The 15,229-nt window shown below is 33.1% G+C and overlaps 1 protein-coding gene and 1 long non-coding RNA gene across 2 annotated transcripts in view; one reads left to right on the top strand and one right to left on the bottom strand.

Moving 5' to 3' along the window:
- The window catches only part of LOC108910991, an 82,182-nt gene that overhangs the window by 2,707 nt on the left and 64,246 nt on the right, over positions 1 to 15,229 (top strand). The gene's annotated exons all lie outside the window — the stretch shown is intronic.
- Positions 4,907 to 15,229, bottom strand: part of LOC108910349 (protein unc-13 homolog B) — a 465,101-nt gene continuing 454,778 nt past the window's right edge. Inside the window, exons 26-32 of the mRNA XM_018715183.1 lie at positions 14,490 to 14,656; positions 14,037 to 14,325; positions 13,625 to 13,982; positions 7,761 to 7,859; positions 7,490 to 7,652; positions 5,411 to 5,537; positions 4,907 to 5,343 (exon numbers count right to left, since the gene is read on the bottom strand). Coding sequence (XP_018570699.1) covers positions 5,179 to 5,343; positions 5,411 to 5,537; positions 7,490 to 7,652; positions 7,761 to 7,859; positions 13,625 to 13,982; positions 14,037 to 14,325; positions 14,490 to 14,656 — 1,368 coding nt within the window. The 3' untranslated portion in view covers positions 4,907 to 5,178. The remainder of the gene's footprint in view (positions 5,344 to 5,410; positions 5,538 to 7,489; positions 7,653 to 7,760; positions 7,860 to 13,624; positions 13,983 to 14,036; positions 14,326 to 14,489; positions 14,657 to 15,229) is intronic.

A 15,229-nucleotide genomic window follows, 5' to 3' on the forward strand; every position in this document is an offset into this window, starting at 1 on the left:
GGTGCAATCAGTCCTTAACGTAAAAATTCTGGAGGTTAGATTTTGTGCAATCCCATAAATTTTTTATTCATTAACTATTTTAATGAACTTTTTTTTATTGGATTACAATTCAATGGCTAACAACAACTATTTTCTATTTTGCAAAAAAAATGTGACAAGTACAGGGACTTTATTCATAAAATAATTCCAAGGTCCTTTACTCTGCATGATTTGAAATAGAAATTTACTTTTTTTTTTAAATCAATATACTATGTGTTTCAAATAATTAAAAATTAGTGTTTAGATACCTACTATAACATATTTCTCAAGATGGAATTTAGTTTTTGGCAAAATTATATTTCTTATTTATCAGTTGAGCAATAATACATAATTTGTGGAGATTGCTCTCTTTGTTTGTGACCCATCTGAATAAAATTGAAAATCAATACAAAAAGCTACTGCTGAGTTAAAATTGCAGTTTTTTCAGTTAAATCTAAAAAAAATATATTTTTCAGATCGCCTTCTAACAAATCAGTTAAATATTACTCAAATAACATCAGGGAACTAGGAAACTATAATTTTGTACTATAAAAATTTTATACTCATTTGAGCTGGATAATAATGTTGGCATATTTTTTAAAAATAAACAAAATAATGGCTGGTCCTTAAACAGAACACTCTTTATGCGCATTGCACATTATTTTTAATAAAAAATATTTTTTCTATCTAACGATGTTAATCTTTAATTGATTGAAATATCTGGGTATTTAAAAAATTAATTGGAATAAATATCAAATAAGTATAAGTTCATTTTTTGAAAGCAAATATAATTAAAATCACACTGACAATAACAGCAATTAAAAAATGTGTTAAGTTCCCTTTAATTAGAAATAAATTAATTAGAAATATTAAATAAAACTTATTTATTTTTCCTTTTTTACGTGACCACAGCTATGAACGAATGATATTGTAGTGACAAATAAGGTGGATATGTCAAAAGAGATATTTAAAAATGATATTTTTGCATCACGCTGTATATTGCGAAAAATAATATATGTTCCCAGCTGCACTTTATTTTTATGAAATAATTGTCGATAATAAATTTTCGGAAATTTCTCAGTGTTTCTGTTCATTGTGTAGAAATGAAACAGAACCACCACGTTTGCCATATTTAATCCTTATTCATTCGTCATTTTACATACCCAGTCCTGTTTCTAAATGACGATGCCAAATATGAGATCAGAAAATGTCGTTTTGAATAAAAAATTACCTAATATGTAGGTGTGAAGATATAAAGAAAAACATATTGAAGGGAAATTGCAATTATAATTTTGTAAAGGATTAAATCATGTACTTGTGGTAATAAGCATTCTTCGTCTTATGGAAGATCATGATTGACAGAGATGAAATTGAATTTTAATTATTTACCTAATCAGTTCTCAACATTATCCAATCAACTATGACTTACATGACTTACATCTAGACAGACAATGCGATATTTTTTTTTGACATTTTTGCCCTCATACTGTAGAGTAAGGATATAAAAATTATTAAGTAATTATAAGTAATAATTTTTAAGTGATGTTAGTTAATTAATATTGTCAAGTTGTTCATGATGTTACTATACTAGCGTCCGGCTCAGGAAATCAGAACGACAATTTTTTCACAATGGCATCTACAGAAGTAACTAAGAAACTAATAATTGGAGGTCAATATTTTTAAATTGGATTCCACAGGGTGTTGCATTAAGAGTGGGACACAGCTCGATGGAAGATTCATGAGGTCGAAATATGTCGATTGAGCCAAATATGCCGTAATAAAAAAATACTTCCCCTTGTCAATGTACAGACAAAAATTGAACGGCGGAAACTGCATACTATATCTTAATTCATTTAAGAAATACATGGCGTTTTTCATTTTTAATATTCAAATTGTTTTATTTATGAACTATTTTGTATTTATAATACAACTTATTTAGTTTTTTGCTAAAATCAAGTGGCGTAGGCAATATTTTTCTACAGATTATGGTTTTTCCTCATATTTTTCTAATCTGAAATTTGTGTTTTAAGACGGAAACGATTGTTTCCGTCTTAAATGTATTATGACATTAACGCCAAAAATATTTTTTTATTCAATTGTTTTGTGATGCAGTCCAGTATGCCATGAGTTTTTATCATGTGTATATCAGATATGTCCATGGATACTTGACTGCATCATGAAACAGTTGAATTTCGAAAATTTTTTCAAAAATTTTTTGAAAATTAGAAGTCCGATATTTCGATGAAAAATGGTCGTATCGAAATTTAAATAAAGGAAATTGAAGCTGAATAAACAAGCTATCTGGTCCTTGCAATGACTTAGTTGAAAAAATGTTTTCCAAGTCCGTGGACTCAGAAAAAAAAATTTGCAAAATTCTTTTGTCGCGCTATTTCTTAGAATTGCATGATAACTGTAGCTCCTAAAAAATATCGACCGAAAGATCTAAAAACTAGAATCTTACAGATGCTTTTTTTTAATTCCCGATACGACCATTTTTCACCTAAATACAGTCTGTCAAATATCACGGACAAATTTCGGAAATTCTTTTGACCCTTTAATTTTTTGAATTACTTTATAATATGTAGTGTTTCTTAAAATATTGCATTTTTTGGGTAATAATTGAAATAATGGAAGTTACAGAGAAATATTGCATGCCATATGACGAAAAGTCGTCTGTTCAAAAATTCAAAAATCATAAATGAGAAAATCTAGTAACGTCACAGAAAATCTTGAAAGATTACTTAAATGAATTGAGATGCGGTTTCTGCTGTTCAATTTTCTTTGAAAATCGAGTTCGACACGTCTATTTTAGCCCACCTGAGATATCAAAATTTAAATTAAATTTACAAATTTATTTTATTTTACAAGTTGAAAATTTCAATAGGTAAGATTTTCAGTATAAAAATTCAAAAACACTACTTCCACTGGCAGATCAAAACCTTTTACTTATTATATACAAAACCTACATTAAAACTTGGTGATGGGCACTATCAAATAAAAACTATCGAAATATTCGATAGTAAGAATTATTCTATAGTCCAAAAATTGTTCAAGTGAAAACAATAATGTTTAACAAACTACCGGTTTGTCGATAGTCGTGGTCAATCGTTGATGTTAGTAGATGAGACGATAAATCATCTTTTCTTTCTAAAAATAAACATGGTATTTCATAGTTCCCACATTCGCTATACATTTCGTCAAATGAATTTATTCGAATAAATTTATTCAATAGTACTAATTATTTGATCCAGCCGAATTATTCTATAATGCCCATTACTACTAAAAACAATGAAAACTTGCTTCTGTAGTAAAGGTGTCAAATATTCAAAGTATCTCAATAGTGAAATAAATGTTCCTTTTTCTGTTTAGCTTACTCTGAAACATTTGTTCTATTCTTAGTTTAGCAGGTCATGTATAGACAGTGCGGCTATTAAGACTGATTTTACTGTGGCGAAGTGTGTGTCGCCATCTGTGTACAGTCAACGGAACTACGGAATGGGGAACCTTGTGAGCGACTGAACAAAATTTCATCTACCATGAAGTTATAATATTTTCCAGAAGCGAGTTTTTGATGGTTGTCGTGGAAACGCATATTGAACAGCGTACAGCAATCAAGTTCTGGTTTAAAGCTGGTAAAACAGTCACGGAAATGTATTAACTGTTACAAAACGTACGGTGAGGAATGTGTATCACATCCGATTGTGTTCTGTGGTTCTGTTGCCGAGATAGCATGCACAATGACGAGAGGATGGGGAATCCCCGCACTATTTCGAATGGACGAAAACATCGAAGCTGTGTGCTCTACGTTGAAATTTGATCATCGTGCACGCTGTCTCGAAAGCTCTAAAACCATAGGAAGACAGTCGGATGTGATACACACTCATCATGCGCCAATTGTAACAGTGGATACGTTTCTGTGGCTGTTTTACCGGTTTTAAAATAGAACTTGATTCCTTGATTGCTGTACTCTGTCAAATGTATGCTTCATGACAACTGTCAAAAACTCACTTCATGCAAAAAGTTATAATATCGTGGTAGATAACACGTATATTGATGAAATTTTGTTTGGCCACTCGGAAGGTTTCGTACTAGGTATTTCCGTTGACCACACATAGATAGCGCCACTCACTTCGCCACAATAAAATCAAGTCTTAAAACTTATTAGCCGGACTGTGTCCTCCACAAGCAAGAAGCGAGTTTTTCTCTCTCTCTCTCTATCGGTGAGCATCTATGGAAACTTTCAACTTCACCATTGTTCTTGAAGTATTGACAAAACTGGAATTTAATTTTTCAAACCATGTAAAAGGAAAAGGAGTAATATTTCGGCAATTTATTGCGACCTAATAGTCCTACTTAACGACAGCAACCTGTGATCAAATTATTAATTTTCGTATGAATAGAGCCTCAATTTTTTTTTATTTCTAAATTTCCTGAGCCTCGTTGCGGATGAATAGATGTCCAAAATGAGTAGAAAGAATGCTGCAAGTAGGTATATCTGGCATTTCGGCACATGTAGTACAACACAGACGACACAATACACACTGTACTTGAATATCACAGTGAAAGATGCGATGCAGAAATAGGTAATCCACACTCATTTTAAAGCGAGAAGTTTTAGTGAGATGCATGAATAAAATATATAAGGCTCAATTTTAGATATTCTTAGTAGACTTTCAGCGTATATATATAAAGTTTGTTTTTCACATATAACACAAACGTATCATTGTTGTGCATAAAGAAGAAGAGAACGAATTAAATGACGAAAACATGCCTGACATGGTTCCGCGATCTAAAACCCCTCATGCATAAAAAAATATCTATGATATTTATTACTTAATAAATTTCTTATACTAGTTGAATCACATTTTAAGTACAAATACATGGAATGTAAGAATGATGCTTTTTTATTGCGTTTTTATAAAGTTTTCATATGCTTGTGATAGACAAAGTTATGTAGTTAATTTATGTCGGTAAATTTATTGTTGAAAGTTCGGGTCAGGAGGCACATATATTATTAAAGTGTAGTGATGTAATCTTCTTTACGTCATCAGTCAGTTAGGACGGTCCATATAACAAATTTTATACACTGCTTGAGATGAATATGAACACACTTGTTTGTTTTATTCACTGATCAATGATGGGGAGACAGATTTTTACACCTTACTGGTTTGGAAGTGGGTTCTCCTGTCTTATGTCAGACTTCAACTTTACAAACTCCTTTGCCACTTCGTCGTTTGTGCGTTGGGACAGAATGCGCAGTATCGTCCACCCTGTTTCGTCCATCTGGATCCGCTTCCCTAGAGACAGCCAACAAGCGCACGAACCCTGAACACACGAATTAGAATATTTATCGCTTGTAAACCTGGACTTATTTTGTTATTTTATTACTTACTTTATCTACGATATCCTTCAGTTGCATAACGGCCACACCAACCAGTCGATTTTCTCTAACGAGACAGAAATCTTTTACACAAATGTGTAGCTCGAAAGAATCCAGTTGCTCCTCATTCCCAATAATGCTGAAAGCAAGTATCTGTTAACACATGAGGTCTAATAATAAAGTTCGATAAAAGTACTACATATGAGTGTACTGAATATAGATAGGGTTACTTTAAGTAGGGGTAAATTTCCTAACAAAAGCCGGGACGCATAGTAATTTATTTGTTAGTTCTAAAATTATCGAAAGTTAAGGGCTCTCAAGTAGGTTTAGCGTCGTCCTTCGGAGAAATTTAGGAATATTTTTGAACAAGTTCACTTAGACCATCGGGGCCATGTGACAGTCATTTGTCGCGTCCGGGAGGCGCCAGCCTATGCTGGGACAGAACAAAGAAACTCATATTTTTAATAACGCGCGAAACCATGAGATGAGCGTAGAGGTTCCAAATTAGAATTAAATCAAATTGTTAAATTGATAATAATTGGAAAGGAAAGTAATAGATTAAATAGCTGGTTTTTAGGCGGATTTTCCAAGCTATTAAGAATATATTAAGTGAGATTGACTAATCCGTCCCGTATTACTACACGGAGTCACTAGAGGAAGGTTAGGATTAATTAGTCACAAAATTATTTGTATAAATGTAAGTCCAGTCAATTAGGTAATTATTAACATGGCATAGTTATGCTAAAGCGTCCCGATATTCAGGGTTCCGCCAATAAGATAAGAACAGAAACTGGACCCAAGAAATGGGCGTGTCGAAGCGAGGTGTCGAATTCAGGAGAGATCCGAAAAGCAGGCAGTTCTTCCTTGGGTTTCACAACATTTCTAAAGTCCCACATATTAATTAAAGTATAATGATAATTATAAACTCCCTTTCGAGAATTGAATAGTAAACTCTTTTGAAATCCAGACTCTTTTTTATATCAATTGAATAATCCAGTATTTTTTTTAATGTGCAGTTAAACTCTTGTCTACACCGTCACTAGGCAGAGCCCGAACTCAGTTGTATAAACACACTTATCGATGTTGAGAGCTTACACGCGATACAAAAAAAGATTAAAACAAAACCAATTTTCACGATGGAAGGTAACATTTTTTCGTCTTATTTTTCCACAGTCTATTTGGTATTTCTAACTAGTAACCTGGAAGTACTGAAAATGGATCCAACAACTCAAGATTGTGGTATTGCAACAATGCAGCTTATGTACACGCACGATACTGACCGTGAGGAAGTTTTTACTAATAAATAAATGACCTATAACAGAGCCATCTATGGTGGTACAATTAAAGCTTTGTTTGTATCCGTACACACTTGCCCACCAAGAGTAGTTTGAAAGTGATTNTATAAAACAGGAACTCCTTGAAATATCAATTACACAGCCACACACAAAAAAGTTTGTACCTTTCATGCCATATATGTTATCTGTAGTATTTTTGTTAATGATAATTATAAACTCCCTTTCGAGAATTGAATAGTAAACTCTTTTGAAATCCAGACTTTTTTATATCAATTGAATAATCCAGTAATTTTTTTTAATGTGCAGTTAAACTCTTGTCTACACCGTCACTAGGCAGCACCCGAACTCAGTTGTATAAACACACTTATCGATGTTGAGAGCTTACACGCGATACAAAAAAATATTAAAATAAAACCAATTTTCACGATGGAAGGTAACATTTTTTCGTCTTATTTTTCCACAGTCTATTTGGAATTTCTAAATAGTAACCTGGAAGTACTGAAAATGGATCCAACAACTCAAGATTGTGGTATTGCAACAATGCAGCTTATGTACACGCACGATACTGACCGTGAGGAAGTTTTTACTAATAAATAAATGACCTATAACAGAGCCATCTATGGTGGTACAATTAAAGCTTTGTTTGTATCCGTACACACTTGCCCACCAAGAGTAGTTTGAAAGTGATTGCCATAATATTCAACAATGATGTATGAGTACTTTTAAATCTTTTCTGGGGGTGTGATATTCGATTAACATCTCATAAAAATAGTATCAAAGGATGACGAATACTTACAAATGGAAAGTTTCATTATATTTTGGCGACCAGTTGTTGGACTTGGATTTGGTTGCGTGCTTCCTCTTTTTGTCTGACAAGTGTGGTCCAATTAAGTTTACTTCTACAAAAGGCCTGAACATACCCGACACCAGGTTCCATTTCAAGTCATTCGCAGCAACCACTGAAAAAAATTTACACAAATAATAAATAATCGATCTTTTTAGGGACAAGGGGTTATTATCATACACAAAAAATTTAGTTTGGCCCTGTTTTTCATTTGTTCTCATACCTTTTACTGTTACTTTATGCTCTCCGGTTCCCGGGTGGGTAAATAGGTCTACCTGTATGGAAACCTCTCCGACGCTGCCTTCCTGTCCGTCGAGGCTGTCTGCAAATCATATATTATTTCGTTTATTATGTGTATAATACACGTTTAAAGTTGTGTGTGTAATATGTATGCGATATCTATGTCTTTCTCTTCGGTATATACAATTTACATTACTTACAGATTATGTAAAAGTATGCGGGTAAATAAATAATTAGTAGTAGGCTGTTACTAGCGAGATGTTCAGAACTGGTAGGTGCATGCTAAAATTTTGAATTGGTTACATGCAGAAAAAAATATGTTACAAAGTTGTATGATGGTAGTGAGTAATGGTAAAAATAATTATGTCCTGGAAAATTGTAAGGATAATACGGATGAAAATTAAAAAACAGGTGACCTTAAGAACATTTGAAATAGTGTATTTTGAACTACCACACATTCTTGGGATGAGATGATTTAACTAAACTTACCTCTTTTCAAGAAATTGTGATAGTTTAGTTTTTAATACAAGGAGTGAAGAAAATAAATAAAATTGGGAGAAAACCAATCGTTATCTTTTCACATTTTTTTTTTAATAATTTGAAAAATGTTTGTTATTTTTAAAATATCACCCAATTGATAACATCAGCTCTTTTAGGGTGTAAGAAAAAATAAAACATTTAAATTATAGTATGTGATGTTTATATGGGGTGGTGGATGGTCTTATACTGTATATTGGTAAAATAATGTAAGTAGCTTTAAGTTGAAATTGCTAAAATCATTACAAAATAATGATATTCTAAGGTGAATTAAGATGATTTAGAACAATGAAATATTGCTGTAAAAGAAAGAGACGAGCGCTAAAAGTGAACAAGCGTAGTGTAATATAATAAAAAAAGATACAGGTAAAAGATATAAATTTGTTAGAAAAATTATTAGTAAGGCTTTCAGAGAGAACCGCAATTCTATGACGTGCCAGGCGGGTCCATGGAGACATGCGTGAGCCACTGCCTCATAATGCTTTTCACGTTCATGTCACGTTAGTATACTGTTGCCTTTGTTATCGTGCGGATGTTGCGTAATTAATTCCTATCCGTTGGTGTTTATGGTGGTGTATTATACACAATTTAATTCGTTGCTTTTTAATAAATAATTCGTACGCCTATGTCTCGCGGCTCAGTTCTGACAGCCCTAATTATTAGTTATTTTTTGTATGTAATTCCAAATTTATTTTGAGATTGTCTATACATATAAAAAATATGTTTTATTTAGTGAAATAATTGCGCATAAGATTTATATATTTTTTTGTTGTTTATTGCAAGTCAGCCAAAGAAAAACTACCAAACGTTCTATTGTAATTAAATTGCCTGTGTAATTCCCTATTCAATAAAACACAAGCACAAGTTATTTAGTTTTAAAAAGACAGCACAAAAGGTATTTTTTTGTCAAATTTAATGAGGCGCCATGTCAGTTCCAAAATTTTATCTCCTTTATCTAGATATGTAGATAAATAAATGTTTTCACAATGCCTGTTTCAAAATTTATGAAAAAGTGAAATTTTCTCTTTAAATTTATCGTAGACGTTATGTCGTTTCAAGGAAAGTTAATTTGAAAAAATAACACTAGTAGGTAATGTCAAAGTGTTGCTTTGTTCAATATGGTCCCGATTTTTAAATGAAAATCTAAAATGTATAAAAAATATAGAGGGTGTATTTATAAAACAGGAACTCCTTGAAATATCAATTACACAGCCACACACAAAAAAGTTTGTACCTTTCATGCCATATATGTTATCTGTAGTATTTTTGTCTCCTGATCACGAATCCGGTGTCAGAATGGAGCTATCACATTACAGGAATTTCCTAACCTCAAAAAAACAGGTCAAAAATATCAAAAATTCACGAAAAACCGAACGTGAATAAGGCGGTCAGAGTTGATGGTTCTTTTTCTAACCTAACCTAAAAAACGGGTCAATTAAGGTCAGATATCACGAATTTTCAAAAAATAACAGATTTGCACCCAATTTGCTATACGGTGGTTTTCGGGTCGCCGATTACGAATTCGAGGTCAGAAATTTATTTTGTAATATTTTTGTTTACCCAATCATGTTTTAACTTCCTTTTTTTCGGTTATATCTCGTTATTTTTTCTGTAAAAGATCTCTTCACGGGTTTTCTGCCTGATCTCATTAATTAAATTTTTAAAGACGAATTTGGCGAGAATGTGTTATTTTTTGAAAATTTGGTCGGCCATCGTAGATCCGCCATCTTGAATTTTGCAAAATTGACCTCGGATCCATGATCAGCAACCATGAAAACCTCCTTATACCAAATTTGGCGCGAATGTGTTATTTTTTGAAAATTTGGTCGGCCATCTTGGATCCGCCATCTTGAATTTTGCAAAATTGATCCGTGATCAGTGATCAGCGACCACGAAAACCCTCGTATACTAAATTTGGCGCCAATCTCATTTTTTGAAAATTCGTGATATCTGATCTTAATTGACCTGTTTTTTTTTTTGAGATTAGAAAAAGAACCATCAATTCTGACCGTGAATTCACGTTCGGCGGGGTCTTAACCATATAAATGAACATTTGAACTTAGAAAAAAAAATTTTTGTTTTTCCTAGCACATTTTCGTGAATTTTTGCTGGTTTTGACCAGTTTTTGAGGTTAGGAAATTCCTGTGATGTGATAGCTGAATTCTGACAACAATACAGACAACTTTATTTTGCGTGGCTGTGTTATTTTTAATACAAATTTTTCTATAAAATTGCTAAAATCAATAATACTTATAGAATAAACACTTATTGACCCCTAAAAAATGAACATAGGGTAAAAACCAAAAGTGAAATAGTGAATGTCACCCCCCTCTTAAACTAACTCTTCACTGACGAATATTTGTACGATATCTGAATATAGGACCATCTGCGCAAGTGCTGACTCAGAATAAAATGATTTCTTCAAACTGATACCTAAGCTAGAACCAAACTAAAATGTAACTATGTCTACCAGCCCTCGAACTATACACTATTCAAAAAGGCATCTAAACCTCACTGGAGGATACTCGAAAATGGTGCAAATGATTGAAACTAGCAGAAATCTGTCATCTTGCATTAATTCTCTACCTTGCCGACTTTCGCTTTCCCTTCTCTTTTTAGCTTTCAACGGCTCCTCTAACGCTTCTAGTCCGGATTCTGTTTCATCGTCTCGTATCGAGATCTGCCTTTGTAGTAGTGTCTCTTTATTGTTTAGCGGCACTTTGATAAGGAAGAGTTCGTAAGATTAGGTGTGCAAATGTGTGTAAGAATGTATTAGCAGTTTGGTTTCAAGCGGTAGTCGGTCATCAGGTTTTGAATCAGTTGCAGGCCTGATACGTTTCAAGACTTACAACCGATTATGATACAGGGTGTTCGGAAATTTCATTTATGTAGGGATGTTTCTACACGTGAACGAAGGTTTTTATTATACAGGGTGATTCACAAATGGTGACCAAAAATGAAACCTCGTATTTTTGGTGAATTTTATGGGGAGTCTTTCCTATAAGGTTTTTATACAGGATGGTAAACTTAAAAAAATATTTTTATTTTTTTTAAATAATTCAAAAACTAGTAAGTGAAATAATTTGAAATTGGGCACATGTATTTATGTAAACATTGTCCAAAATAAGAGGGTTTTTCCTAAAATTTTCATGCTCCAGTGGCGGAGATACAGGGTATCGGTAGCATATTTTTCTAAATAAAATAGTACACCACTGCTTTACGGTAACAACCATGATTTTCAGATTCGTGTTTCAATTTTCTACAAATTACTACTCATATTTTTGGAAAAAAATGTGATTTTTCTAATAAAACTTAAAAAAAAACAACTGTAAACACTTTTACTTAAATTACATGACAGGCACTAAATATTCGGTTATTTATTTGAATAAAGAAATTAATAACATTAGTCATCATTTTAATGATTTTATTTGAGTAAATGCTCAAAAAACCTCCATTTCCACAAGCACAGGCCCGACATTTTTTAGTAACGAAAATGTAATTTGTTCGAAATTTATTGTTGCTTGAATCTGATGAAAAGCATTATTTATTCTCTCTTCTAACTGCCCAGAATGTAAAGTTGCTATCTCAGCCCACTATTAATTTAAAAAATCATTAAATTCGAATATTGAAGTGTGTTCTCATTTAGTTTTTTAAGTTATACTCGAAAATCAGGCTTTTTTTCGGAAAACATAAGACAGTAGTCATTTGTAGAAAATTGGAAGACAAATCCGAAAATATCATAGTTGTTACCATAAAGCAGTGGCGTACTATTTTATTTAGAAAAATATGCCACCGATACCCTGTATCTCCGCCACTGGAGCGTGTAAAATTTTAGGAAAAGTCCTCAGATTTTGGACAATGTTTACATAAATACATGTGCTCAATTTCAAATTATTTCACTTACTAGTTTCTAAATTACGTATTTAAAAAAATTAAAAATATTTTTTGAAGTTTAACATCCTGTATCTTTTTAAATAAGCGTCCTAGATAAAAACTTTATAGGAAAAACTCCCCTTAAAATTGAATTGAATGTTGACCATAATATAAAGAGTCAGTTTTGTTGGTAGCAATTTGTGTTAAAATTCAATTCGAATTTATTTTCAGCAGCTGTTTTTGAACGACCATATAAAATTTTAAGAACTAAGTTCATGTAATTTAAATCCATTTTTTTAACATGTAAAATCGTTCCTCTAAATAGATGAATAGAATTTTCGGACACCCCGTATACATACATACAGAGTGAGCCAACAGCATGAAAAGATGCAATAACTCTCAAATTATTTCAGACACAAAAATTTTTTTTAAAGGATGTTAGAGGTGAATAAAAAAGTATTTTAAATTTACTTTCTAGTATACTGAGTGATAAGATATATGGGTGGTGGTCAAAAAGTTAGTTTTGAAGCATATGCTGGTATAGTTTTAATTTGGTTGTAACGTTGCCAAATTATACTGAAAATTCTTTAAATTTTGTGAATATTTATAATCATTTTCAAATCAGAGTCAGAACCAAACAAGATCAAGTTCACGGAAATAACAAGATAAGTCCAGGAACAAGAACAAGAGCAACAGCTAGAGCAAGAAAACAGGAACAAAGACAAGAACCGATGCAAGAACTAGAACAAAAACAAAAACCAGAAGATGAAGATCGATAGCAAGAACAAAATTAAGATCAAGTTGACGAAAAGGACAAGAATAAGACCAGAAACATGATGAAGAAAGAAACGCTAGGGCAAGCCAAACCAAAAACAAGAGTCAGAGCAGAAACTAGAACTGGAACTAGAGCAAGGATAAGATGGGGAGCAAGAGTAAGAACAAGAACAAGAATGAGGTCTGAAACATGATGAAGAAGAGGAAGATAAGAATAAAGAAGTTATAAAAGACACTGCTACGTATTTGAAAAATTGAAGAACATTCTGTTTATAATAATGAATATCCCGAGGTTTCTGCGAATTTTAAAAAACTTTGGCTATGACTCTTTTTTATATCCCTGTATATTGGGAAATAATTTTAAAATATACTTTTGAATTTTCTTTGTACCTGAAATAATCCAAAATTATTGTTGCATTCGAATGTAACTTCGTTTTCTTTGAAGATATAGAAAAATACATAATGTTCATGCGATATTCAGTTGTTTTTTCTCTTGAAAAATAATGAATACATTATATTTAATTTTTCCAATATCTTTAAAAAGGAAACTGCAATCGAATAAATCGTTCTCACGTAATGACATTGAACTTTTCACCACTAACGACTCACCCCGTAGACTATCGCACATGGGATTCTTCTCAAGAAATTGAACCGGCTGCTTACCTTCATTGATCTGGGATTTGACAAATGTCTTGATAAGCGCATCCGTCGTTTCAGTGTAAAGGGATAAGGCATAGCGCAAACTCTGCAGTTCCGGGCTTTTGTCCAGGAAGGCTTTCTTCAGACCGTTTCCTCCGGCGTGGAAGTACTGCTTGATCGTGTCTAGAGCCACGTCTAGCACCGCGCACTGTTTGGGCGACAGATTCTTCTCCACTTCCTTCGATATGTCCATCACGCCGCTCAGGGCGTTTTTCACGTCCTGCTTCCCTGTCATGTGGTTCTTGAAGAGCCTGGACATGTCTTCTATCTTGGTGTTGGCCGCTAGATTCTTAGCGTTGTCCGTTAAGCTCTTGAACATCATCTGGAAACATACAAACTCAATTATATGTCCAATGAAAATCACTTGCATCCTTACCGTCTTGTCGGTCATCGGTGGCAATACGACTGTTTTCTCCAGTATCCTCATGACGATCTTCCACAGTTCTTTCAGCAACCTTTTCAGTACTGTCTTCTCGCAGGATTGGGCGTATAGGGACAGGGATCCGTCCAATAAGTCCATAAGGGGCCTTAAGACCTCGTCCGCTTCTACGGCTACGGCATTTCTTTGTGCAGGCTGGTTGAGCTGGCCCGGTTGCCCTCCTCCCTTTATAGCCAGCAGAAGATCGGCCAGTTCTTTGACGCTCACCGTTATTCTCGGCTCCAAACTGAAAAAAAAATCTCTAATAAATTGGATTAGATTTTATAATATATCGGCATGAATCACGAAAGTATGAACCTAAAAAATAATTTGCCTAATGAGACTAATTCTAAACATTGAAACATCTTTTGTCTTAATTTTTTTCAACTATTATTAAGATGCGATGCTTACCTGCAGGCAAATTGCTGTGCCAGTTCATCCAGGCAACCGTTTAGGGTCTGTTGCAAATCTTTCAGGATGTTAGCTGCGTCTTCTTCCAGTTTTTCTCCTCCCATCGACTCGAACATTTTTTCTAACTGCACCCTTAATTGTTGTATATTATTCATAAGGATACATGCCTGAAAATGGCGTATGTTAGCAATTATTCGAGTAAATATAAATCCCGTTAATGATATTGTAAGCAACAACTACTCTGCGGACTAAAGCCCTGTCCAGTATTATAATATACAGGGTGTAAGAAGTTTGACTGCCATTACTGTAGCATGAGATCATAAATGAACAAAAAAGTTGTATATTACAGAGGCGTAAGATTAACAGTTTTCAAAATACAGCGAGTATCATACTGGGGAATTTCATCACAATGTGATAAAAGCGCTTAACATGCTGATTGCACACCACGTGTGCACGCGGCAGACTTATCCTACGGAAAAAATGTAACCAACTATTGTGAAACATTTAGTAAATTTCAAGACAATTGTTTTCCAGTTTTTAAATAAATAAAATAAAATGTATTGATTTTGTAGCACGAAGAAAGCGTTGTGTTTAAATTTTAGCACGAATTTTAGTAATTATGAATCTTTTAAAACAGGAACTTTTAATCAAATTATGAATTTGAAAAATATGTAATTAAAGTACCCAAAGATTCACGTCGTCCAAATAATCATACGTATTGAAAATAATTTAGGTTACCT

Source organism: Anoplophora glabripennis, unplaced genomic scaffold, assembly GCF_000390285.2.
Source record: "Anoplophora glabripennis isolate ALB-LARVAE unplaced genomic scaffold, Agla_2.0 scaffold1, whole genome shotgun sequence".
NCBI lineage: Eukaryota > Metazoa > Arthropoda > Insecta > Coleoptera > Cerambycidae > Anoplophora > Anoplophora glabripennis.